At 49.3% G+C, this 25,220-nt stretch overlaps 2 protein-coding genes across 4 annotated transcripts; one reads left to right on the top strand and one right to left on the bottom strand.

Moving 5' to 3' along the window:
- The first annotated feature begins 1,179 nt into the window (after positions 1-1,179).
- LOC144040199 (F-box/LRR-repeat protein 7-like) lies at positions 1,180-14,539 on the top strand. Of its 3 annotated transcripts, XR_013289665.1 has the most exons (6): positions 1,180-1,523; positions 4,922-5,011; positions 9,025-9,564; positions 9,772-11,351; positions 12,524-13,085; positions 13,321-14,539. XR_013289665.1 is itself a non-coding variant. In XM_077554177.1 (4 exons), the coding sequence occupies exons 1-4, from the start codon at positions 1,487-1,489 to the stop codon at positions 10,512-10,514; spliced, it is 1,410 nt and encodes a 469-aa protein (XP_077410303.1). In that variant the 5' UTR covers positions 1,180-1,486; the 3' UTR covers positions 10,515-11,355. The 3 variants fall into 3 exon arrangements, 1 of the variants encoding a protein (XP_077410303.1); XR_013289666.1 differs by lacking the exon at positions 4,922-5,011; XM_077554177.1 differs by lacking the exons at positions 12,524-13,085; positions 13,321-14,539 and having other exon boundaries at positions 9,772-11,355.
- gad2 (glutamate decarboxylase 2) lies at positions 13,272-25,151 on the bottom strand. Its single transcript, XM_077554176.1, has 16 exons — positions 24,774-25,151; positions 24,535-24,597; positions 24,260-24,454; positions 23,636-23,869; positions 22,902-22,992; positions 22,090-22,202; positions 21,389-21,504; positions 21,174-21,253; positions 20,939-20,993; positions 20,748-20,864; positions 20,262-20,326; positions 19,971-20,049; positions 19,429-19,578; positions 19,218-19,325; positions 17,679-17,768; positions 13,272-16,971 (listed from the first exon to the last, which is right to left on the bottom strand). Exons 1-16 carry the CDS (start codon positions 24,838-24,840, stop codon positions 16,798-16,800), a joined length of 1,797 nt encoding a protein of 598 aa, XP_077410302.1. The 5' UTR covers positions 24,841-25,151; the 3' UTR covers positions 13,272-16,797.
- Positions 25,152-25,220: the final 69 nt, after the last annotated feature.

Genomic DNA, 25,220 nt, shown 5'->3' with positions numbered 1-25,220 from the left:
ATAGAAACATTCCAAAACGGGCACTAAAACCATTCTGTGCTCTCAGCAGCGTCGGTGTGGGAATCCAGCAGACGGCAGTGCGGTGGGATTCTCAAATTAAGGAGAAAACCCAACCAAGGAAGCTGCAGTCAACCCCCATATCGATGTAGCCTACGGCGAGGGATACATTTCATGCCCACCTGCAATATGGAAGATGTTTACAATAAATCTTTTTTGAAATACTCGTACCCACACACACACTTATTGAAGCATTCCTTAGCACCCGCTCTCACCGTCAACAAAGGGGAGAATTTAGTACTATAAAATCAGTAAATGAAAAACTCACTAGACAATTCCTAAAAGAGGCACCGGGGGCTTGTTTCAGGCTCCAGGACGCTCGGATGTCCTCGTAAGTAGTTGGACGGACAAGATTGCAAGACCAGTGGTCACAAAACTGTGAAGAAAAACAAACACCTCCACCAGGTTTGTGGAAGACATTCTTGCTTTAGCAAAACATGACGACTAAAGCCGATGGTTTCACAGACTCAACAAGAGCACTTGGGTGCCATTTGTCAAAGCAACAGAAAAGCCAATTATTTAGCAAGTCCCTCAGTGATCATGTCCACTGTGTCAATTGCCACCATTCCATTTTTGAGTAAACTTGACTGACGTTACGTCAGCTTTTTGAATCCACACGTTGAAATCACCAAGGTTAAAAATCATTTAAGTCTTTTCAATGCTTTTTTTCTCCCTCTTGGTCAAATGACGTGGCTGCAAAGGTTTATTTACTCGAGTTTTTGCCACCCGAAAGTACTTGTGACCTTGTGAAGAAATGTCTTATGAGGTAGCTGTTTAAGGAAAGTTTGTAGTTGAGGTATATTTCAGAATTGTGAAGAAATGTTCCCCCTCGCACTACAGCGCCATCTGCAGGATTTCGCAACTCAAGTCACATTTGACTTTGTGACTGGAGAGAAAAATCTATTTATATGCAAGTTTTTATATAAAAATGAGCGCTGCGTGGCCGCAGTCCTTCTAATTATGATGTTCGGCCATTGTTTGCAAACTTGCACTTCGGCGGTTTTGCGTGCTGCGGTCCCTTTAAATCCAGAGGAAGCGAGGCTCGTGCACGCCGCGGAGTCGGACTTCGTGCGCGTGCACGACGGCCTGCACGTTATTATCGAGGCGGGCAGACGACAACAGCTGCTTGCCATTTAGGACACCTCCAGAACTTTTTTTTATTTTTTTTTCTGAGCTTTTTTCCTCCCCACCATTCTGCAGTGGAGACTGGATGCGCGCATGCGCAGACAAAAGGCAGAGAGAGGCGCGAGGAGGGAGGGAGGGTGAGAGTGAGGGAGGATGTAGACGCCGCGCCGTGCACCGCTGGAAGGAGAAGAAGAAGGAGAAGAAGGCTGAAGGCCGGGCCGCGAGGCGTCCACATCTGGATTAACTATTTGGACTTTTTCAATCTGTGCTGGGCTTTTTGCAGCTCGACTATGTGTCCTCTCAAATGGGTGCCAACAACGGAAAACTGTATGGAAGCGAGGGTGAGTGAAACTTTTGTTTTTCTTTTCTTTTCTTTTTTTTTTGCTGTGGCGTGTGTGCGTGCGCCCGAAGTGACTAAAATTGCAGTTGGAGCAAGTAAGCGGGCACAGCAGCAACAAAAGTGCAGATGGGCCACATCAACATCTTTTTCATTGTTGGCAAGTCAAGCCGAGGCAAAATGGAGCCAGCCAGCACACTGAGCTATCAAGCACGACTCGACGGTGCAATTTGCTACTTGAATGTCAACTCAAATGCGCTGACAGCCACACTTTGGAGGACGTGCTATATTCACCCGGCAGGTAAAAAGGGGACGGACACCTTTGGCCATGCAATCCTTTCTTTTCTCTTTTTTTTTTTACTGCTCTTTTATGTGCCATTCAAATGAAAGTGGCACATTTGAATGTCATCAAAAAGGGTCGAGCGCGGAGCCATTGACTGCAGAATATTCTTTTGTGCCTTCTGATGACTTTGTTCGGGCCTGCTCACATTCTGGGAAACTTTTGCATCACATCACTTTGAGGAAAGGAAAATACTCACTTGCACACTTGCTTCAAGCAGTCAACGTTGACAGAAAAACGTTTACAAAAAAATGAGACGCTGCTTGTATATTTGAACGCCGCAATGTTGAAGCAAAGCATTCTGAAAGTCAATTAGCTTAATGCTAACATGTGTGAAATTCCTTAGACAGGCTAACAGAAATGAGTTCAACCAACTGCTTCTTAAACACTGCGGAGGCGGGTTCAAAGGTCGCGGGCGGCTCGTTGAGATCTCGATAAGAGACAATTCCTGACATTTTTGTGGTTTGAACGCCACATGCAAAATAAACCAGCAGAGGAATTGAATCCCTTCATCCCTGCAACGACAGGCGGGCGGGTGGGCCGGCGGGCCGGCGGGCCGGCGGGCGGGTGGGCCGGCAGCTGTCGCTCTGCAAATGTTTTTGCACGTGTGCGGGACTGGCTGAGGCGACTTGACATGATGTGATTGGACGCACACTTTTGACACATTCGGCTGACTCTAGCCTAACATGTAGTTGTGCCGCTGATGATGATTCACATTGCTATCTATATTCAAACTGGATTGCCAGACGAGTCCCTCTAAATTGTGGGCCAGTCTCTTGGGGTAAAATGTAGGAAAAATAATTCAAAAGTACTATATCGGCCCCCAAAATGGCCGGCCCACCGGGCATGTGCCCTCCACGGCAGATGGCCAGTCCAGCCCCGTCTTCTGCTCAAAATCTGTGCTGATCTCAAATCCAAAGCGATGCAACGGCGCCATCTACAGAGATCTCTTGGTCATGACATTGCTTCACAAACCTGCATTTCCAGTCTCATCCGTTAACAACCATCCGAGAGCCAAGCGTCAATTTTCAAAATTCCTGCTTTACGATGGTTCATTTTAATTCCATGGAAAGTTTACAAGTCGCTCGTGGGCTTCCTTTTTCTTTCTTTCACTTTCCAAAGAAAATACCATCTTTCAAATATTTCTTCTTCTTGAGTTTGTGAGTGCGAGCGCTCGGGTACCAACCGTCCCACGGGGCCGTTCTTGTCGTGGGGACCCGACGCCATTTTGTCCTACTCGTGTTGATACAAGAGAACTTTCTCCATCTTGCGGATAAACAGAGTGGAAGTGCCTCACCTAAATGGAATGCAGCCCAAATCTAGGGAGCGACTTGAACCTTTTTTGTTTTTTTGGAAGCGCGGACTTTGTGATCAATCCAATCTCACACTCGATCCACAAGAGCGATCCGATCGCCCAACTTGAAACGTCAGCCTCACCTCCACGTTATCATCTTCCAACGTGGACTCACTCCCCCAAATTGTGGGCCCGCGTTATTTCTGTCCGCTCGGCCCAAAGGTTCGGATAAATAACATTCCAGCGTGATCCCGTCCTAAGTCAATACTGGCGGAGAAAAAGATTGCAAGTTGTGATGTTTAAAATAAGAGCGCCGCCACACAGTGTTTCAAAGGAAGCGGGGAGCGGCCGGTTGCCCGACCCGGCCCGGCCGGAGGGTCCCCCAAGACCGCACTCGACCTCCGCCAAGTCCACTTGCGCCTTGACATGTTTCTGAGCTGATGCTTGCGTGGTAACTCTCAAATCCAAAAATCCACGGAGAGCAATCCGTCAAAGCGCGTCAACAAGTGTCAAGCGTGCGCGGCAACAAAAGGAGGTCAAAGGTGGTCGGCCGCCATGACGACGTCACGCCCGCTTGTCCCCGTTTCGTATATTTCCACTCAACATGTTGTGGTACCGATCAGCTTGCATTCATCCGTACTCGACCAATCAGCAGCGAGCCTCACCTGACACTTGCACCCTCAGCAGAAGGCCACGTTTGCATATCAAAGCGAGTCGCTCGTGGTTTTGCTTGGGGACGAAGCTTGAGAGGCGCGCGCTCCGTGTCGGGAAAGTCACGGGGCTGCATTTGTCAACCCGCCAGAGGAATGAAAGTCCGTAAACATCAAGCGGACGGACGGACGGACGGACGGACGGACGGCAGTCAGCGTGGCGGACGAGGCTTCTCGTCATGCGACTGAAGAGCTCCACCGACATCTTCACTTTAGGAAAAGTGCAAGTACAGACACTTGCATTCCCAAAGATTTTTGCCACTCAGTAAGTGAAAAATGTACAAAAGGGGAATTTGCAGTCGTTAAACTGCTGGCAAGATCTGATTGGAGCCCGACTGAAGTCGTCGCCTCCAATCTGGAGCCAAAGTACAAGCGCAATTTTCCAACAAGTGCGTAGTCACGATCAATTGTCACATGCAAATGCAGCTTTAGCCATGCTAGCAATACTAAGCTAGCATTAGCACCAAGCGCTTTTGTAGCGTGGCGGACTTCTTTGTAATGCGGCGCGACGTCCACTTTGAAGATTTCATATTTGCAAACGTGGCAGTCCAGCATAGATCGCTCATCAGAGTCCTTTCGGCTGCCCGTCGTCTTTGCTAGTTTGGTGGCCCGTTGTTGGGAAACATGGAAGGAGCTTTTTGTTTTGTTCTCCATTTTGGCGAATCCTGGTCCAGAGAGAACAAACCCTGAAACTGTTTCGCCGCAGGTGTTTCTATGAGCTGGTTTACTGCCAGTCCAGCAGAAGCACGCACTCGTGGCTCACGCCAATCGGTGGCAGGGTTTTGACTTTCTGGACCTGGATTCGCCAAACCCGAGTGCACATTTCTGCACGTGGTTCTACAAGCTGCGAGCTGTCAATTGCAAAAGCCGTGATGTGACGCACGTGCGTTTGGCAGACGCGCGAGCGTGCCAAAAGTCCCACAATCGTGGTTTTGCAAAGCGGCAAAAGCATTCAAGCGTTGTTTTCTGCTTCCAAGCATCAAACGCGCGTGGAGCCGCCGTTGACGAAGGTGCGACCAAAGCCATAACGCCGACGCTGCGTTCTGCTTCCTCCGCAGGCAAAGGCAGCTCCAGCATCTCGTCCGACGTCAGTTCCAGCACCGACCACACGCCCACCAAAGCCAACAAGAATGCGACTCCCAGCGAAGGTAACGCATCTGCTGCTCATTAAACCCCCCCTTTCCCCCTTCTTCTTCTTCTTCTTGGTTTTGTTTTTCCTCCTCATCCACGTTTCGCGCTGCCTATTTTTGGAGCGGAACGCGGGTGCTCCTGGGATGAGCCTCGTTCGAAGGCAAGCGGGCAGCGATTGGTTACAAGTCGGCCTCGAGGAGGACGATTCAGTCGATTCCAAAGGGAACAAAAGGTCAAAGGTCACGGAATATCACGGAATGGGCAGTGCTGCTTTCTCAGGGATTCTCCGACTTCCTCCCACGTTGCCAAAACATGCAGGTTGAGCTTCAGTGAAGACTCGAACTCAGGGGGTGTCCAACCTAGGGCCCGCGGGCCGTTTGCAGCCTGCCCTCTATGGGTCAAGCGTACCCTGATAAAAAGTGCCTTCGGTGTCCTGATCAAAATCACTCGCCGCAGTCAAGTCTGAGGTCTTATCAGTGGACAAACATTCGCTCGCAAACCAGTACAGTCTCTTAAAACGTGTTTCCTTCTTTTGATCGTTTTTTCAGCAAATCCCACAAACAGTTGTGCCTTAAATACGTCACGAGTGGTGAAGTCAGGGGTCCCTCATGGGTACGAGATGTCCCCCCTAAGGACGACATGGATAACCCGCAGGACCAGATGGTCGCCTTACAAGGCTGCAGGATTCTTGCCCATTTTTGCCTATCAGGGTTTGTTGTGGGTTTGACTGCACTTTGTGACTTTGTGGTCCATCAGCATTTAACCAAAGATTCAGGAGTGCCGGAGTTATGACTGCAAGTGTTATTTTCTTCTCCACGCTAAGTGGCAGTAATGACACGGTCTGCAACCGCCGCTGCCGCAGTCCAGCAACCCCCGCCCCCCCCCCGCCTCACTCCCCCTTCCTTGTTCACAACATACATGTCGCGTTCCACACGCGCACGTCACACAGCCTTGTGGACCACTAAAAAAACTCATCAGGAACCCGTCTGGGCCTTCCGCCGCCACACACGGACAGTCTTGACGGTCTTCTCCCATTTGATTTCCCCTCCAGCTTTTGTCCCATCAGCTGTCCTCGCTGCCATTTGGGAAGTCGGAGCGCAGAAGAGAGAGGAAGCAAAAGCAAGTTGTTTTAGTGGAGGAGGAGCAAGAGCTTGTTTTGAAGTCTCATTCTTCTTCTTCTTTTTTTTTTTTTCTCTGTCTGACGGCTGCAACTCTCGCCGGCCTCTTTACGGAGCACCCGTGTTGTTGTTTTGGCTGCTCGGGACAAGCTCGACCGACTCCTGAAATGCTCTCAAGTTCTTCCACAAGCCCGACACGGCCTGCGTTCAGGACAAAGCAGGCGACGCTCGTCCCGGCGGTCGGGGTCGTTTCTGCCCCGGTGGCAATTGATCGACAGCTCCGGCTCGACGACACGACACAAGCGACATCTTGTAATTAGCTGAACACGCATTTCCCCAAACTGGGCTCCCAAATGTTTACGACTTGAATACATATCCAGTCTTTTTACAGCCCAGCAGAAGCGACCGCCGCGAGGTTGTAATTAGGCCCGGCGGTGCCGGCAGCTAAGTGCGAGCATGTCATTACCTCCGCCGAGGAGGTTTTGTCTTTGGTGCCGTTTGTCCGTCTCGCCGGGCGAACGCAGCGGCGGCGTGATTTCGTAGCGAGGACACGAGCGGTGACGTCACGCGCTCCAGAAGAGGAAGAAGACTTATTGTGAAGGTCGGCGTCAACAAGGACAACAAGGACAACAAGGACAACAAGGACAACAAGGACAGGACGCGCTCTCGCAAGCGTGGTCATTCGCTGGAGGAGATGCAACGTTGCGGGACGGCGCAACGCTGCCGCCGGACCTTCTCCCATTTTTTCCCGCAGGCCGGAGTGTGAGAACGGTCGCGGTCCAAATGAAGGTCGCGCCGTCTGCTTCCTGTCCGAACGCCGCCGGCATTCCACGGGCCCCAGCGCCGCCTATTGTCCTGCGACTTGTGCCGTGACGCAAGCGCTTCCTGTAGCGATAGCACGGCCGCCGCATCGCATGCTAACGTCCACTTCCGCGTATTCAACGGAAAACCTTCCCTGGTGTTTGGCTCGTCTTTCACAAAACTTGACACGTGGGGTGAAAATGACTCATTGATTATCATCCGACGCTCCGTGTAGAGGACAAACCTTTTACCGGATTCTTTTTTCCCTCACTTCCTATTGGAAAAGGATGTTTTATTTTGAAGGTATGTAGAAAGAGAAAATGAAGGGATACTTTGCCCAGTTGAAAGTGATCAAGAATTGTGTAGTCAAGATTTATGTTTGCGTTTAGATTTGTGAGTTTCATCGATGACGGCTCACGTCTACGGAGCGAAACGTTCCGAGTCGGGTTTCGCGAGTTTGATTTTCGAACTTTTACCGTCTAAGTTATTGGCGAGCAAACTTGCCACCTGCCGCTTTTGCACTCGGCAGACGTCTTGAAAGCGTCGACTGCGCTGGACGGGCCTGAAAAGGATCCCTGCGGAGGTTTGAGTTTGCCGAGGCCTGGCACTGGTCCGGTCTCCAAAGCGCTGCGAAAGTCCGCAAGCGCTGCCGCAGATTTTTCTTCCTTCCTTTTCCTCGGACTTCTTTCATAACCACCGCAAGCGATCCCAGCAAAATCCTTCCTTTTTCTAAAGTCATCCAAACAATTGACAAACACAAACACTGATTGCGTGCTTGACTTTCAAAGTTGGATTCCCTTAAGGTGAGAGTTCCCCGTTTGCGGAGGAAGCTGTGCAGATGTGGCGGCTGGAACAGCTGGAACACGCTTTCAAACTCGCTTTCAAACTCGCTTTCAAACTCGCTTTCAAACTCGCTTTCAAACTCGCTTTCAAACTCGCTCACTCTTTCAATTCTCACCGTTTTCCTTCCACTGGGAAAAGAAATGAAGAAGCCACCGCAAAATCAATTCTTGAAACAAAAGACGAAGGAGACGACTTCAACGTTGCGCTTGTGCCGCCTTCATCATCTTCTCGCGCGTGGCGTGTTGCCACCAAATGATTCTCCGACAGAAGCTTGTCAGGGGCAATTTCGTATTTCCTCGAAAGCACGGAAAGAAAAACCCCAAGTCATCATCCATCGATGAACGTGGGACGGCCGATGAATACATTTGCCAAAGATCTGGAGCTCGTCATTCCAAAAACCAACGGTATTGATTGACAGCAGACAAGACCTTTCGTATCCAAGCGCCATCCAGATGTTTGATGCTAATTGGATCCTGCTGCCCGCCCGGCGCTGCTGCGGATGGTATCGGTGGCCGAGCACGCGCATTACAAACGCATGCGAGCCGGCGGCCAGCGGCCATTTTCGTTCCAGCGCCGCCGCCCGCCTCCGCCTCCGCGTCCGCGTCCAAGGTAAAGAGCAGATGTTGGACTCGTTGTCCTGCCATTTCCTGCGGCCCGTTGAGCGCTCCAACATGTGCGCAAACACGGCGCTCTTGCGTCGCGCGCGGATTCCACTGGCTTTGTTCACCAATGAAGTCAACGTCCTCTCGGTCGGATGTTCTTCATCAGCGGTCGTCATGGAGACAAAAGCTGTTGTGGCGCAAACTGCCCGCTTGCGTTCCTCCTTTTGGACATGCAAATGTGGACCTGATTGGAAGAAACCGGAAAGACGTTGATGTCCACAATCTCCATTTGGCGATTTCCCACGCAGCAAGGTGCGTGAAAGCGACCGGCGCGCATTTGGACGTGAGATTTAAGGCTCGTGCCAGATGTTGCGAACGCTGGCCTCCAATCAGGTGTCTTGTTTTTCCACGAGAGTCTGCGGATGTCATCAGACCCGCCTGGAAAAACCATCCGTCGCCGTCCCGCTGACATTACGGACACACAAATCCACATTAGGGCCAGCGCGGCGTCCATTCGTCAGGCCTGACGCTGACGCGCGGCGTGCAAGCCGACTGACGGCCCAAATCGTCTTTGGTGGTCACGCGAGGAATTTCTAGTGACGTGGAAGCTTTTGTCCACTTTTGTTTGTCCTGCGGTGGTTTGATCCGTTCCTTTCTTTCCTTCAGGTTTGGAGTTCGGCACCAGAACGCTGAGCACGCCCAGTCCGGGTCTCAAGTCGTCGTCCCTGTCGTCTCCGGCGCTGTCCAGCAACGGCCATGACAGCAACTCCACGTCCTCGTCCCCGACCTCGGGCGGCCACTCGCCGGCCGACCGTCTGCCCGACGGCGTCCTGCTGCAGATCTTCTCGCACCTGGCGACCAACCAGCTGTGCCGCTGCGCCCGCGTGTGCCGGCGCTGGTACAACCTGGCTTGGGACCCGCGTCTGTGGCGCGGCGTGCGGCTGTCCGGCGAGCTGCTGCACGCCGACCGCGCCGTGCGGGTGCTGACCCAGCGCTTGTGCCAGGACACGCCCAACGTGTGCCTGACGCTGGAGACGGTGGCGGCGAGCGGCTGCAAGCGCCTCAGCGACCGCGGCCTGCGCACGCTGGCCCAGTGCTGCCCCGAACTGCGCCGCCTAGAGGTGGCCGGCTGCTACAACATCTCCAACGAGGCCGTCTTCGAGGTGGTGTCGCGATGCCCCAACTTGGAGCACCTGGACCTCTCAGGTACGACTCGTCGGACCGCTCGATACGCTACGTTAAAATACGTTCGTTTCAAGGAAATGCAATTTCCTTTTTGGATTCAATTGATTTTTGAGTGTCATTTGCGTCTAAGATTGAGTTGAGGAAGAAAAGATGAACTGTGAGCAACTTGGGCCAAGCGTCCCGTCTGTGCGGTTGAGATGCATTGAGGCTGACTTGCGCCCCCTGCAGGCTGCTCCAAGGTGACCTGCATCAGCCTGACGGAGGAGGCGTCGCCGCCATCGCCATCGCCGCCGCCGCCGCCGCCGCAGCTCTCCATCCGCTACCTGGACATGAGCGACTGCTCGTGCCTGGAGGACGAAGGCCTGCGCATCATCGCCGCGCACTGCCCGCGCCTCACGCACCTCTACCTGCGGCGCTGCACGCGGCTGAGCGACGAGGCGCTCCGCCAGCTGGCCCTGCACTGCCCGTCCATCCGCGAGCTCAGCCTGAGCGACTGCCGGCTGCTGGGCGACTTCGGGCTGCGCGAGGTGGCCCGGCTGGAGGGCTGCCTGCGCTACCTGAGCGTGGCGCACTGCGCGCGCGTCACCGACGTGGGCGTGCGCTACGTGGCGCGGTACTGCCCCAAGCTGCGCTACCTCAACGCCCGCGGCTGCGAGGGCCTGACCGACCACGGCTTGGGGCACCTGGCGCGCGGCTGCCCCAAGCTCAAGTCGCTGGACGCCGGCAAGTGCCCGCTGGTGTCGGACGGCGGGCTGGAGCAGCTGGCGCTCTACTGCGCCGGCCTGCGCCGCGTCAGCCTGCGGGCCTGCGAGAGCGTGACGGGGCGGGGCCTGCGGGCGCTGGCCGCCAACTGCCGCCAGCTGCAGCTGCTCAACGTGCAGGAGTGCGAGGTGCCGCCCGAGGCGCTGCGCTTCGTGCGCCGACACTGCCGCAAATGCGTCATCGAGCACACCAACCCCGCCTTCTATTGAGCCGGCCCGCGGACAGATCCAGGCAAGCCGTGCCTTGAGATACGAGTCGGCCCACTCAGCTTTTGACCCGCCAAGAGTGCCGCGCTTGATGTTGCCGCGCACGCCATCAACGTGCCTGACGAGGCCATCACGTACGTTTGGTCACCGAGAAATCCAAATTGAGAGCGGCGGATGTGGTCGAGTTTGACGGCGCCATCTGGTGGTGTAGGTCCAATGTTTGCTCCTAGCTCAAGACAAAAACAAAGAAAGTGACGGCTCATATCTCAAGGCGCCACGGCAGAAGAGAGGTGCGCTCCATTCAAATTGTTCATTGGAATGATTGTAAAGGCCACTTTTTTATTTTTTTGAATTTCCCACTGGTGTCGTGTCTCGTAAGGACCCGCAGGACGTCCCTAAAGTCAGGACAAATAGATCGATTGGCAAGAAATAACATTTTTAACAAGACTTTATTTCTAAGGCGGGGTCAAAGGGCAACAAAGACAAAAGGACATGGGAATTCTAAGTGTTGTTATTTTTTGTTTGAACTTTCAAGTCAATATGTGACCATCGCGGGGGCGTGTCAGAATGGACAACTTTGAATTGTGCCCAATTCTGATCCTTTTTTGATATATCGGATCAGGTTTGCACTTTTGGAACAAACCACACGGCAAACTTTTGTAAATGATTTTGTCTCCTTCAATACGCAACAGGACTATTTATGATGCAACAAAAGGCGCCTCCTGCTCCTCCTGCTTAATAAACGATCGCCACGTGACAATCATCATGGAATGAAAGGACGTTGAAGCACACAAACACGTTGCTGCTCTGATTGTGCCAATAAAGTCCACGAAGGCTTTGGTAAGCAAGCACTTTGTTTGGCAGCAGTTTCCAATCTTACAGAATTGTTCAAGTGTCTGACAATTGTTTGGAGCGTCGTGAGCAGCAACAGGATCGCGTCCATCCAAAACCTCACTTCATAATAAATGACATGAATCTCCTTACGTCAGTAGTTTCCCCAATAAATGACTTTCAAGAAGTGATTTGGCTGATTTAGAGTGGAAAAAGATCCAAAAGTTATTTTTCACGAGCTGCGTACGCAATCAAATGTTTGCCCGAGTCCTTCTTTCGTTACAATTGAAATGAGAGATATTCACATTTGGAAAAGAAGACTGTGAGGGAAATTTGTGTCACTTTGTCTTAAAGGGGAAAACAACTTACTCATAATATGTTGTATGTGCCCCAACCACTTCGCAGTCGGTCCAGTAAACATCTACTTTAGGCTTGGATTCACAATGATTATTATTATTATTCACGGACTTCCGCAAGAAAAAGTCTCCATTACTGTGGGGGGGGAAATGCGCGGCAAACACCAGAGCAGTTAAGCGCCTTCATTCTGAGGTACGAGGAAATGACCTTCATTTTGTTTCATGTTGTAAAACATGTCGGTACTTAAAAAGAGTTTCGTTTCAGAAAGTGCCATTGGAATGGCGCAGTCTTTCATATGCAATTCACACCAAGCGCCTGTAGAGGGCGCCAGAGACGCGGCGCCGAGCTGTTGTCCCGCTTGGCCTTCAGGCCACATCCAAACCGCGATGATTTCTAGCATGACGTCACGGCTTGTTGTTCACTTGTTTCGGACTTGCACGTGCAGTATAGACAAAGCGGCCTATATCGTGTTGTGGTTTCTAGACCTGGACCAGGAATTGGCTTCAAATGGACGCTTGAAACCAAAATGGACGCTTGAAACCAAAATGGATGACTTCCTGTTCCGTTTCATGCACAAGTCCTTAGACTTTTTTGTGCGTCCTGTTAGGTTGGACGCGTCCGCACAATTTTGTGCCAATCAGCGAAACTGCTGTCAGGTCAAGAGCAATGAAGGGTTCGGGTGTCCACAATGGCGGCTTCAAACCGAAAAGTCGGACTTGCGGTTGAATTTCAAAGACTTTTGGCTGCGTTGCATTTTTTATCGACACATGAAGCCAATTTCAAAGTCGAAATTTCTTCTTCTTCCTCTTTTTTTTTCTCCAAAGTTTCCAGGAGAGGCTGTGGAATGAGTCGTGTTGTCTTGCATTGCGGACCCCTCAGCACGCAGGACGGCTCGGTTGCCACGGTAACACATCCAGGTGAATATTTCCATGGGAGAAGCGTACCTGCGATGTGACGAGGTGCAGCTGGTCTCGGGTGCAGCTCAGCTTCTTCTGCAGCTTCACGTTTTTGTGCCGCAGCTTCTCGCGCTCCTTCACAAAGTCCTCCTTCAACACCTCCGCCTGCGTGGACAACACACACGCGCACGTGAACGTACACACACACGCGCACACTTGCTGGATTACGAAAGCTAACCTGATGTTTCCAGAGGTCAAGTGGGGGTCGGCGGCTTTCCTCGACGGATGGGGTCCCTCCTGCAGAATTTTGGGGGGTTGCAAGCAAATATTCAAATGAGCGTTCAAGAGAGAAAAAGGACAAACTTTGGACTGACCGGATTGAGCCGTCCGATCTCCTCCCGTCGATGTTGACCTTTTGTCATCAGAGCGCACTTTTGCGCTGGCAACTCTTCGTCTTCCGGCACAGCTTCAAATGCATCTTTGGACTCAAGTGAGTGAAATTTGAACATTGGCAAATGATAACATTCGAAGAAATACAATGCTAATCATTGCCTACGTTAGCATTAGCCTTAAGCTAGCCAACCAAAGGCTAAGCTACGTCGTCGTTTTCAATACGTAAGGTTTATATTTCAACGGAGAGTCAATAAACAACAAGAATGTTTACAGGAAGGCAGAATTGAGTTGAATTACTTACAATATTTATTGATATATTTTCTTCCCCAAAGAGTACGACTTGTTGAGGACACACGGACGTTTTCTCCAGCACATCACTTCACACAAAAGACATTTGCAACATTTCATCTAGTGTCAATGAAGGCTTATTGATCGCTTACAATAGCAAATAAGGAGGATTTGATCAATCTGTATTGACTGCTTGGAGGACCTCAGCAGGGCAGAAAAAACAAAAAAACGGATCCCACACGGCCGACGAGACTCGCGGCGGCGGTGACGGGTCGCTGCGGCCCCCCGGGGCCAAAGAGAGAGAGCTTAAATACGGAGGCAGAGCGGGGAACATGCGGCCAGAATATATGACACTCAGGCAGAAGCGGCGGGAAAAGCACAAGAAGAAGAAGAAGAAGAAGAGCGGAGACAGAGCGGAGACAGAGCGGAGACAGAGCGGAGACAGAGCGGAGACAGAGCGGAGAGGCGACGTCGGCATGCTGGCGGCACACAAACACGTTTTTGTCACACCAAAGCCCAAACACGACCATCAGATGCTGGACACAACACAAGTGCTACTTACAAAGCCAAACACGCACTTTCACACACACTATTTACGCATAGATACCAAATACACAACGTGGAGAGAGATATATATACATGTATATATATATATATATATGTGGACTGGAGGTATATATACGCTTGATATATAATAATTTGTTTGCATAAACGCACATCACATACGGTAAGCAGGGCAAGGCAAGAAAGCGCATGCATGCACGTGCAAAAAGCCAGGAAGGAAGCAGCGGACCACGCCGCCGTTAGCTGCTAGCTGTTAGCATTTAGCCGTTAGCCATCCGCGAGCGAGCTCAATTTAGCCAGGCCAAAATGTCGGAAACGTCACCTGAATAAAAAGACTAATGCGGCAGAACCTCCCAAGTGAAAGACAAAAAACCCCCGTTAGTCATTGCCTGTGGCTGCCACAAGATGGCAGCAAAGCACTACTTTGACATGACATGACGTTGGGCAGCTTGTCCAAATCAAACTCCTCCCCTAAATTCAGTGCAACGTGTCGTTTTGAACAAACACTAACACAGATGAACATTTAAACATTCTCAACTCTCTTCGAAGCGAACATTGAAATCACATGAAACCACTTCAGTCTTAGACTAATTATTAGCATTCAGCTACATGCTATTATGGACCCTCGCTATTTGAATGAATTCTGGAGAAAAAAAAATACAATATTGCAAATAACACAAGTTGCACACAACAATCAAATCAATAAAACAATTGACAAACACGAGCTCCCTCAAGAAAGAATCACTCAATTGGAAGTTCAAATGGTACATAATACGTGACTTTTGCATTTCATCTTTAAGGACTGGCCATTCAGTTACTTTTATTCTACTTTCACGTGTTTGTAAATAAAGTGGAGTTGACTTTGAAGGTACGTTTTTGTCAGCGGAGGAAATCTGCACCACCTTTTGGGACGTTTCACTTTGGAGATTCTGCTGCATCCAAAAACAAAAACAAAAAGCACATTGTTTTTGCGGATTGCACATTCCAGGTTACTTTTCAACATACTCGTCACCCTCGTTAAGGGCCGCTTGTGTGTGCGTGGAGTCGAAAGTGCACACGCGAGTGTGTGAGGCGCCGTCATGTACACACAAGACCAGCAAAGTTGGACTAGAAAAGGCCGCAAAAACACGCCACACACGACAAACACATCAAGGTCACGCCGTCGTCACGTAGCACAAGACAAAGTGACGACGGCGCACTAAAGTCACCACGACGAGGAACGGCGCGCGCGCACGCACGCACGCACGCACGCACGCACTTGACACGTTACGCACGGGATGAAAATACATTCAAGTGGACACGCTCTATTTTGGGAGGAGGCAAAGTTTGGAGCCGAAGGGACAACTTTCAGTCCAAACGCTCACCGACAACGACTGGCGTTTGGAACGCTATCGTTTGGAATCAACTCAGTCTTTCGTGTCCAATTGTTTATTTGGCAAATCCAATTGGATTGGAGGCAATTTGACGAAGGTGTGTCGAGAGTGTGTCCCGCACGGACGCACCAGACTTTGTCCACTCCTGTTCGACTTTGAGAAAAATAGGAACTAACATCACAAATAATCTCGTTCTACGTCTTATGTACACGTCAGCATATTTACACTCGAGTCAAAAGAAAAGTGATTGTGCGGCTAATTGTGCTTTTCTCGCCATCAATCACGCGGTCAATATTGCTGTCGAATCAATCAAAGGAGGAACGACTGCGCCACAAAACACATTCCAAATGGAACCCCAATAATAGACGCAGCGACGAGGAACCGAACCAGCGTCCGCACCGCAATAGCCACGATCGTAGCTGGGTTCCGGTACCAGACGCTTTGTTTAAATCATGAAAATGATCAATAAAGTGCTCAATATTGACCAACGCCCAAAAATGAAATCAATTCATCACGTCAAATATTTTGCTGCAGGCTAATAAAGTTCTTGTTGCGGCCCGTCTTTTGCCAAATGAAAATCAATAAACATCTGCGCCGTAAACGAGACCAAACGGTTCTTGTAACAAATCATGACGTGCCAACAAATCAAATCAAATGCTATCGTCTGTTAGCCACAAGATCCCGACATTAGCCAGGAAGCTAATAGCATACGTTGGTTTCACACCACTTGGTGCATCATCACTTTTGCCGATTGAGCGCTACGTTAGCATGAGCAAATTAGCCACGTGGCTAACACAAGGGCGAGATGCGATGGCAGTCGATTACGCGGAGGGAACGAAGGCCAAACGCTTTCTTTCAAAATGACTTACAAAAGCCACTGACGCTATAGAACGCACGCACGCACACACTTTGGCACGTCACCACATCGAAAATGCAACCGAAAGATTGAAAATAATCACAGTCGTAATAATAACTGTGGACTTATTGCACATGATTACATATTAGCACAGCTAACGCTACACCGATGATCACCTTATTTGGTTGCAACAACAACACGAGAGCGCAAAAATGGCCGACACAAGCAAGTTGTAAAAAGCTTTGGACCGCATCCGTCCACAGCTGGCGCACGGATGACAACGCATACATTTGGACATCCATACAGCCGACCGCCATTATATTGCACAGGATGCAGGAAGTCCATATTTGGAGTTGGACGCCGACGACCACCGGGGAAAAAAATGCAGCGTCGTCATCCATGCCAATCGTGGATTGTGTTTCACATTTGATGTGATCGACTTTTCTTTTGGAGAAATGTTGGCGTTTCCGAGTTCGCCGTTGAATTGTCTTTTGGTTTTCAACTGGGAGTGACAAACAACTTTTCAAATATGTTGGAGGCGTCACATAATGACGGCTTCTCCATTTTGCACGTGGAATGAAAGCAGTTGAGTCTGAACACGGCGACGTGAAAAGGGGCGGGACTGCATGTCACTTTGGAAGGGCAAAAACATCATCTGAGTTTTGGAAGGAAACGAACGAGTCGGCGACTTGGCCGGACGACGGATGGATTTTTTTTTTTTTTTTTTTTTAGAGATCCTGGCCAAGACGCTCGATTTCCTGGATGAGGAAGTCGATGTCCTCCAAGGTGGCGGCCGGGTTGGAGATGACCATGCGGAAGAAGTTGACCTTGTCCCCCTGCGGCTGGTAGCTCACCATGGTGGTCCCGTACTCCATCATGCGCGCCTTGATCACCGGCGCCACCTGCAGCACGCAAACAGTCACGCGCTCGTCACGCTTACAAAAATGGCTTCCTTTCAAAATCAAAGGAAAACATTTGGGGATCATCGAGGCTTTGTCTTGTTTTGTTCCTTCCCAGCTAATCAATAAACAAAAGTGGTTGCTAACAATGTGGAAATTGCGAGCTGACCTTCCTGGCTCAAATGATGCTTTGTGATCAAACGTGGTTTGACTTTCGACCGGCTTTGTATGCAGGCGGAAGGCGGCGGCGTTTTTGTTTTGCCGCGAACGCAAAGCGTTTGCGTGACGTTGCATTGCGGAAACATCCCGATGTTGTCGAGCTACTTCCGGAGCGGCGCGAAAACTGGACACACTCAATTATTGACAGCATTTTCTCTTCAAGCTGCCATGTTGAAATTGCTACATTAGCAAGGAAGCTAATCGTGAATCAAATGTTTGTTTTTCTTCATTTGGTTCGCTCGTCACTTGTTTGGGAGCTAAGTGTGCTACGCTAACATGAGCAAATCAGCATCTTTAGACTAGACTGAGTACTTTTCAAAAAATCATCTGCCAGTGAGTCCAAAGCGTTCCCAAACGTCCGCTCAAACCTGTTGCTAACGACGTGGCGTCATGTGACGGTCGGCTCCCGAATGTCGACGTCCTGAAATGTCAGCTAGCTTATTTTGTCCCGACTGTCAAGTATTTGTGACGCTTGCGTGCGCGGTTCACACCTTGTGCAAGCGTTTCTTCTTCTCTTCTTTGTCGTCCACGCGGCGCACGCCGGGTGGGAGGTACCAGAAGCAAACGTTGGTGTGCTGAGGCTGCACAAACAAACAAACATTAAGAAATTCTTATGAATATTTATACTTTGTCATGCAAACGAGTGCCCGGAGGCGCCGTGGCCGTCTCGTCAGGTCTCGGCAGGCCTCGGCAGGCTTTTGTTGTCCCGCGTTCAACGGAGCGTGTTTCGTGACGCTGCGTGCGCTCGCCATTCGTATGCAGATCAGCAATTAATTGGCTTTTCATGACACATAATGGCGGCGGCCACAAATGCCTTTTCAGACAAAAGCAAAAGTACGCGCGTGCGTGACAAACCAACACATCTCCATGTAAGAATTATTTTGGAGGATTATTATACATTTGCCGTGTTGAAGTGAATTGCCTCTTGGGAAAACACATTGCAGTGAGAACATAAATACATTGAAGTGTAAGTCAACGTAATCATGTGGTAGTTTTTGTTTAGGATTGTTATGTGTTGCAAAGGAGTGTTATTGTATTGGGTGAAGTTGCAAGAGGACGACTCAGCTGCAGAGTGAGGACAACTGATAAGAAGACGAGACGCACGTCAACGCCAGGGTCCCTGGACTTGCATGCCGCAATTAGAGAGTGTGAAGTGAGATAGGAGTTGTTTTTCTCTTTCTGTCATGTAATCAGATGCCCCGATTAGTACATATAAGGGGACTATTTGAGTGATGAACCAAGAGAGACTCTGTACCGATCAAACTAAGGCTGCAGTTTTCTCTTCCTCATGAGCAATAAATTTGGAACCAGATGCTTCCTCTCTCTTTATTTGATAAATGTCTACATCTGAACCTGACACTCCATTTTTTTGTTTTCCAACATGCATTTGATATTTTACACAGAACACGCGTGACAGAAACACTTGCGCTACTAGAGCCCAAAACGTGCGCGTCACAATGTGTGTTTCATATTTCATACAGAGCTCATATGACTTTTTTTCTTCTCTCTTTCCAATATGTCAGTTACAGACGATTCTTTCAATGCTAACATGCTAAACATGAACTCATTTGCTCCCAAAGCCGTATAAATACGTTCCGTTTTAAATATTGCCTCGGTCCCAAAGACGGTTTTCTGTATTTGTGTTTTTTTTCATGCTAGAGAATACGGAAGGCTTTGATGCAGCCTCTCAACTCCAAAAAAGAGAACGCTTAAAGCAATGGTAGTTATTACAAGAATGGCCAGCAGAGTATAAGAGATCAACCAGGGGCCATGTTGAAAAAAAAAAGCTATTTTCCCCACTGTTTGAAATTTGAATTTGTGAATAAAGATGAAACTTAGCTAGCTTCTAATGCTAATTGCTGATACAAATATTCTTTGTTTTTCTTTTGGTGTTTTTATAGCAATAAAACGGAATATTCTGTGGGACTTGCAAAATCTGTGAAAATGCAGTAAAACAGCCGGGAGCAAAGGGGGTTGCTTCAGTCAAAATGGCTGCCAGTCAATGAGTTAGATAAGCGTAGTGTACGTACTTTGCCGTCGAAGACCATCTGGTATCCTTCCCTGTCCTTGATCTTGTTGTACAAATACTCGGACAGTTCCAGACATTTGTCGATCTGCGCCTCGAAGCCGATCGTGCCCTGCCAAAGCAAGACGGTCATTTGCCGGTCGGACGCACGCACGCTCGCACGCTCGCACGCACGCACGCACGCACGCACGCACGCACGCACGCACGCTCGTCACCTTGGCTCTCCACATGAGCCACAGTTTGAAGATGTCCACGTGGCGCCCGCACTGCAGCGCTTTGTCGCCGGTGTCGTACGACAGGTCGTAATGTTTGTCCTGCTGGAACAGGTAGCAGGCGTGCATCTGGTTGCAGTTCTGCATCAGGCCCTGTGGGGGGCGCCCAAAACACCAAGAAGAGCAGGGGGAGGGGCTTCGTCAGTTGGCTGGCCAAATACTTTCTTCCGCTACTTTTTTTTCTGGACTTCAATATTCTTTCTGACCATAAATTCAACCTACGTTGTCAAAATAGGCACGTTTGCTGTTTTTCAAACTCTGCGGTCGCCAACACAATATTTCGTTTGCCGTTCATTTAATGAGTCTTACGTTGAAAAGCGCAAGCATCTTGCGCCAGCCAATCCAGTTGTCTATTTTCCGTCATTACGATGAGCTAATTTGCATTTTTAGAGTTGAGCTCGTTAGCAAAGCACAAAAGTGGAGCCAACGCTAGCTAGCTGTTAAACAGCCTGCAAAAAAAAATGTAGAAAATGGAAAAAACTGACCTCCTCGCGCACCAGCAGCGCAGAACACTGCAACGGCACCGACATCATCTTGTGCGGGTTCCAAGTCACCGAATTGGCTCTGCGGCAACAACCGGCATCAAGTTAGCGTCCAAAGTTAGCCACGTTAGCCTTAAGTCCCCTTTTCGAGACTTGACACTTCCTTATGAATGACCCCCAATTGTGCCGTTTGCCTCCATTTTTTTTGTGCTCGTATGCGCGTTTGTGTGGTGACGGGTAACAAAACGAGCGAACCCAAAGCACCCCCTAGCGTGGGGGGCGGAGCAGACTTGCCTGTCAACGCCATCCAGTTTCCAGCGGTGTCTCCGGGACATCAGCAGACTTCCTCCCCACGCACCCTGGTGGGACAAAAGTCAATCACGATGTGGTTTTGCTCGCATTACAGATGAAATTGGTTGTTGATTTTGGGTGTAATTCCCCCATCTGCCACTAGACGGCGTGTCAATTTAGTGGCATTTTTCGTTGCAACTCCTAATTGAGATGATGCCGTCAAAACAAAATCATCTTTTGGTGCTAGAAAAAGAAGATGAGAAGGAAGAGCGGGCGGGCGGGTCAATAATGGCCGTCGCCAGAGGGGAGGAGGTGATTTATAACCTGCGCTCACATTTGTGTGTGTGTGTGTGTGTGTGTGTGTGTGTGTGTGTGTGTGTATCTGCGATGGAGGCCAAAGCAAAGCATCGGCACGCATTTGTCAAAGTCAACAACAAGCTCTTCATTCCCGCCGCCGCCGACGAGCGAGCGAGCGAGCGAGCGACTCACGTCCACGTGCATCCACACGTTGTGCTTCCTGCAAATGTCGGAAATGGCGATGAGCGGGTCGAAGGCGCCGTACACCGTGGTGCCCGCCGTGGCGCTGACGAAGAACGGCACGAAACCCTGCGTGGAACATCACGTCACATGACGTCACATGACGTTTGCCTTGACAACGGCCATCGGAACCAGCGCGTCACCTTCTCTTTGGACTCCACGATTCGACGCTCCAGGTCTGCCGGGATCAATTTGCCACTGGGGGGGAAAAAAACAACAAATCATCCTTTAGAATGAAAACGGCAACAACTGATAATCACATTTTGACGCGAGCTAACGTTCGACTGGCATGAACGTTTTCTTACGCCGCATCAAGGCAGGCGTGGGCGCGCGGTACCTAATGAAGTGGCCTTGTGTGACATGAGTTGAGCCGGTTACCTTTGGTCGGCCTTGATGCAGATGACGCTCTCGGTGCCGATCCCCAAAGCCGCTGCTCCTTTCTTGATGGAGAAATGACTCTACGCAATATCAAAACATTGTCACAAGATTTTCCGCTTGAAAACATGAAGGCCGACCAAAGTCGGCCGTGCGTCATCACGTGCGCTTTCCCGCCATTATGTTAATCAGCAAGACAAATATGCAGTGGACGTTACGTGTTCCGAGGTGAAGGCCACCAGCCTGGGAACGGATGACATTCCTTTCTCCTTCACTTCCGGGAACATCTTGAAGCGGGCCAGCAGCATGGCGTACATGTTGGAAATGGCCCCACCTGGAGGACACACACAGTACTGCAATTGACGAGGTTTTTTTCACTCATAATTACACACACAAATGTTGTGCTATTATTTTGTAGTCCGGACACATTTATTCCAAACAGAGAAAAGCCGTAACATTTGTAACCTCAAAAAGCATCGTCAGTAGCTGTTGCATACAATATGGGTTTTAATATCGTTTTTTTTTTAATGAGCAATTATAAAAATTAACGTGCATGATCATAAGTTGGGTTCGATTGCTAGTGGTGATATATTATATTTATAAACACAAACAAACCTGTCAGACTATCAGTATTTGAATAATCAAATAAAAATGTTCATTTACACATACCCCGTTTGTGTTTCTATATATTGATATTCGTATTATTAATATTGAATACAAAATCAAATATATGATTAGTGTGTAGCCAATAATAATAATAATAATAATAATAAATACATATCAACGTATTCAAGTCATGCACAATAATCATGAGAATTTTTCTGTCTTTTATTATTATTTTGTTAGTTTTACATTTTTGGCCTGATCTCCATGCAAATGGAGCGTGCGTGCGTGTGCGTGCGTGCGTGCGCGTGCGCACCGGGCGAGAAGATGCCGTCGCCGCGTCCGTCGTGCCATCCGATGATCTCGCGCATCTTCTTGAGGGTGACGTACTCCAGCAGCACGAACACCGGCGCCACCTCGTACGTGAACCTGCGTGGTGACGTCACAGACACGCACGCGCGTCAAAACGCACTAAGCCGTGCGCCCCGATACGTCCGCGTCATCGCACAATTATTGTTATTTTCTGCATTCATTATTCTTTATGAATATATTTTTTTAATTGGTTAGAGAACGCAGACAGGTGCAAAGTGTCCAATTTGTTTATTTTACAAGCTCCATCTTTTTATGGATGTCAAATAAAAAGATGTGCAGCAAGGAATCCTTTAAATAATAATATAATGTATATTTCCATGACGCATTTCCGTGACTGATGGCTAGCAAAATTGTTTCTGCATAAAGGGCCCTAAAAAGTACATTTGTGTTCCGTCCATATGTCTGACCTTAGAGGCTAGAATTAATTGGCCAGTCTTGGTTTTTCTTGTCTTTTTTTAGTGACTGTTGGACAAGCGGCACGAGGCTTTATCAGCCCCAAAGCAGACACACACTAAATGGAGCCCGTGGATTTAATTTCACAGCCAATTTTCTCCCCTTCTTGTTCCCATGGGGATGCGAAAGGAAGGGGGGGGGGGAGGGGGGGCTAATTTCCTTCTTTTGTTCATTTGACAGCAAAAAGGGGTAAAAGAGGCAGCACGTGCTATGCCCAACGAACCACGGAAATGCAATGAATAATGATGATGATGATGATGATGATGATGATGATGATGACGACGACAAGCGGCTTGAACTCACATGTTGGTATTGGCGGTTGACGTCAGCCAATCAGCAGCCAGGCCCACCATGTCCAAGCCAGTGGAGAGCTGGTTGAAGTACCTGGGGTGGGCTGAGGGCCGTGCAAGGTACAATTATGATGCAGCATTTGACATCTGTTTCACATTTGAACAAGAAGCTTCATTGCAGCCAAATTGTCATTTTGTTTGTAGAAGTAAAAAAAAAAAAAACAAGACAAAATAATAGTCCAGGGTTAAATAAAGTAAACTGAAACATTTATTTTGCATTTAGATACTCACCGGACGCAATCAGCAGAGATAAACAAACTGAATAAAAATGCAGTATGAGCATTTCATTTTACGCAGCACGTCATTTATTGGTCCTCATTTGCATGGACAACTTCACACAAATATAAAAGCAAACACTAGTGCTGCTGCAGGACTACTTTATCAACTCCATCCATCCAGATGTGCGTGCAAATGACTGACATTTGCTTCAAAGGTTGCAAAAAAAAAAAAAAAAAAATGTTTTATTTTATTTTGCCCAAAATAAATGGTGTGTTTTATTTCGTTTTGGGCCTATTGTAATGTGATTATCATTGCAAGGAGGAGGAGGCCTCATTTCATATTTTAGTGTTCAAAAGGAAGGAACGAAAGAAAGAAAAAAAAGAAGAAAAGACAAAGCAACGTATGCATTTGCGCGTGTGACGACGCACGCACGCACGCACGCCCGCCCGCAGGCTCGCGTTTGCTCACCCGTCTTGATGGCGTACTTGAGGGTGGCGCGGCAGCTGATCAAGATGTCGTCGAGCGTGCTGGGCTCGTGCTGCAGCTCCCAGTTGTTCTTCTGCAGCAGCTCGCTGGGGTAGTTGAAGTCGATGACTTTGGTGTCGCGGTCGAACGACTCGACGATGTAGGCCAGCAGGATGTCCACCACCTCCTGCAGGAAGCTCAGGGTCTTGGCGTCGCCGTCCATGGCCGGGAGGAGGTCTGCGTGCGCGCGCGCGTGCGACGGGGACATTTCAAAAAGAAAAAGAAAAAGAAAAAATGTTGCCAACAGATCACATTTTTTTATGTTTATTTAAAAAAAAAAAAAAATCGGTTGTTATTTTCGCAGCGCAGAACAAAAAAAGAAATCAAGGTGACCTCTGCAGCATCACGCATCGAATCAAGGGTGTGTGTGTGTGTGTTTTTTTTACGGCATCACACGCTAAAATGAACAATTTCAATAAGGAACGTCATATAGTGTTTTACGTGCATCCAAAATGCACAGAAAAAGAGGCCTAAAAAGCATCCATCGCGTCTGCCTTTCAAATCTTTCGTCTCCGCATCAAATGAGCGAAAAGGTTTGTTGTTGTTGGGGTGTGATGTGTTTTGCACCTGTTGAATAAAGGTCGGAGAAGCCTCGCACGGCGGCGGCTTTGCTGCAGTTGCAGCTTTTGTTGCACCCGCAGCTGCCCTCCGCCGCGTGCGCGTCAGGCTGCTGCTGCTGCTGCTGCTGCTGCTGCTGCTGCTGCTGCTTGGCGGCGGGGGGCTCCGATGCACCTTTGTCCCCCTCCTTCACGTTCAGGAGCGCTTCAGTGCAACAAACAAAGAAGACATTTTGACGTGCACCGCGCCATGAAAATACAATCACGTGGGAAATGCTCGCCTACCACATAATTTGGATCCAAGCCCTCCGGAGAGTTTCTGGGCCGCCGCTTGGCACCAAGCGCGGGCTGCGAGAGACACAATTGAGAGCACGCAAAACTTCAAGGACAAATGCACACAAATGTCAAACAAGACCAAGATGAAAATGAAGAATGGACAAAAAAAAAGAAATAAAATAAAAAAGTGATGCAGGCAATTGCAAGGCCTGCGATGAGCGATCACGCGCGCGTCGTCAAGCACTCACGCGTGTTGGGGCTTTGGCTGCCCGAATTGTCCCCCGCACCGGGGGACCAAAATCCCGGGGACGCCATGCAGGCTCACGAGCACGCCGAATGTGGCGGCGGCTGCTGCTGCTGCTGCTGATGATCGACGTCGGCGGACGCGCGCACATACACGCACGCACGCACGCGCCACGCCAAACGAACAAAAAAAGAAAAACAATCACGAGGCTCACTCCTTGGAAAATGTGTAGCCTGGTTCAGGTAAAAAAATAAAAATAAAAAAAACGAAAAAAAGGGGGGAGGGGGTCGTTACATCCTAAAAACCAAAACCCAAAAAAGAAGCAAGTGAATTAGTGTGTGGAGGTGCAGGAATGACATCCAATCTCACGTCATTGGGAAAAAAAAAAAAAATGAATCCCCCCCCCCCCCCCCCCCGAATGGTGATGCGCTCACTTGCGGCCCATACCGAG

This window comes from Vanacampus margaritifer, chromosome 20 (genome assembly GCF_051991255.1).
Source record: "Vanacampus margaritifer isolate UIUO_Vmar chromosome 20, RoL_Vmar_1.0, whole genome shotgun sequence".
Classification (NCBI taxonomy): Eukaryota; Metazoa; Chordata; class Actinopteri; order Syngnathiformes; family Syngnathidae; genus Vanacampus; species Vanacampus margaritifer.
The sequence above is the reverse complement of the archived record's forward strand: the minus strand, read 5'-3'. Positions and strand labels throughout refer to the sequence as shown.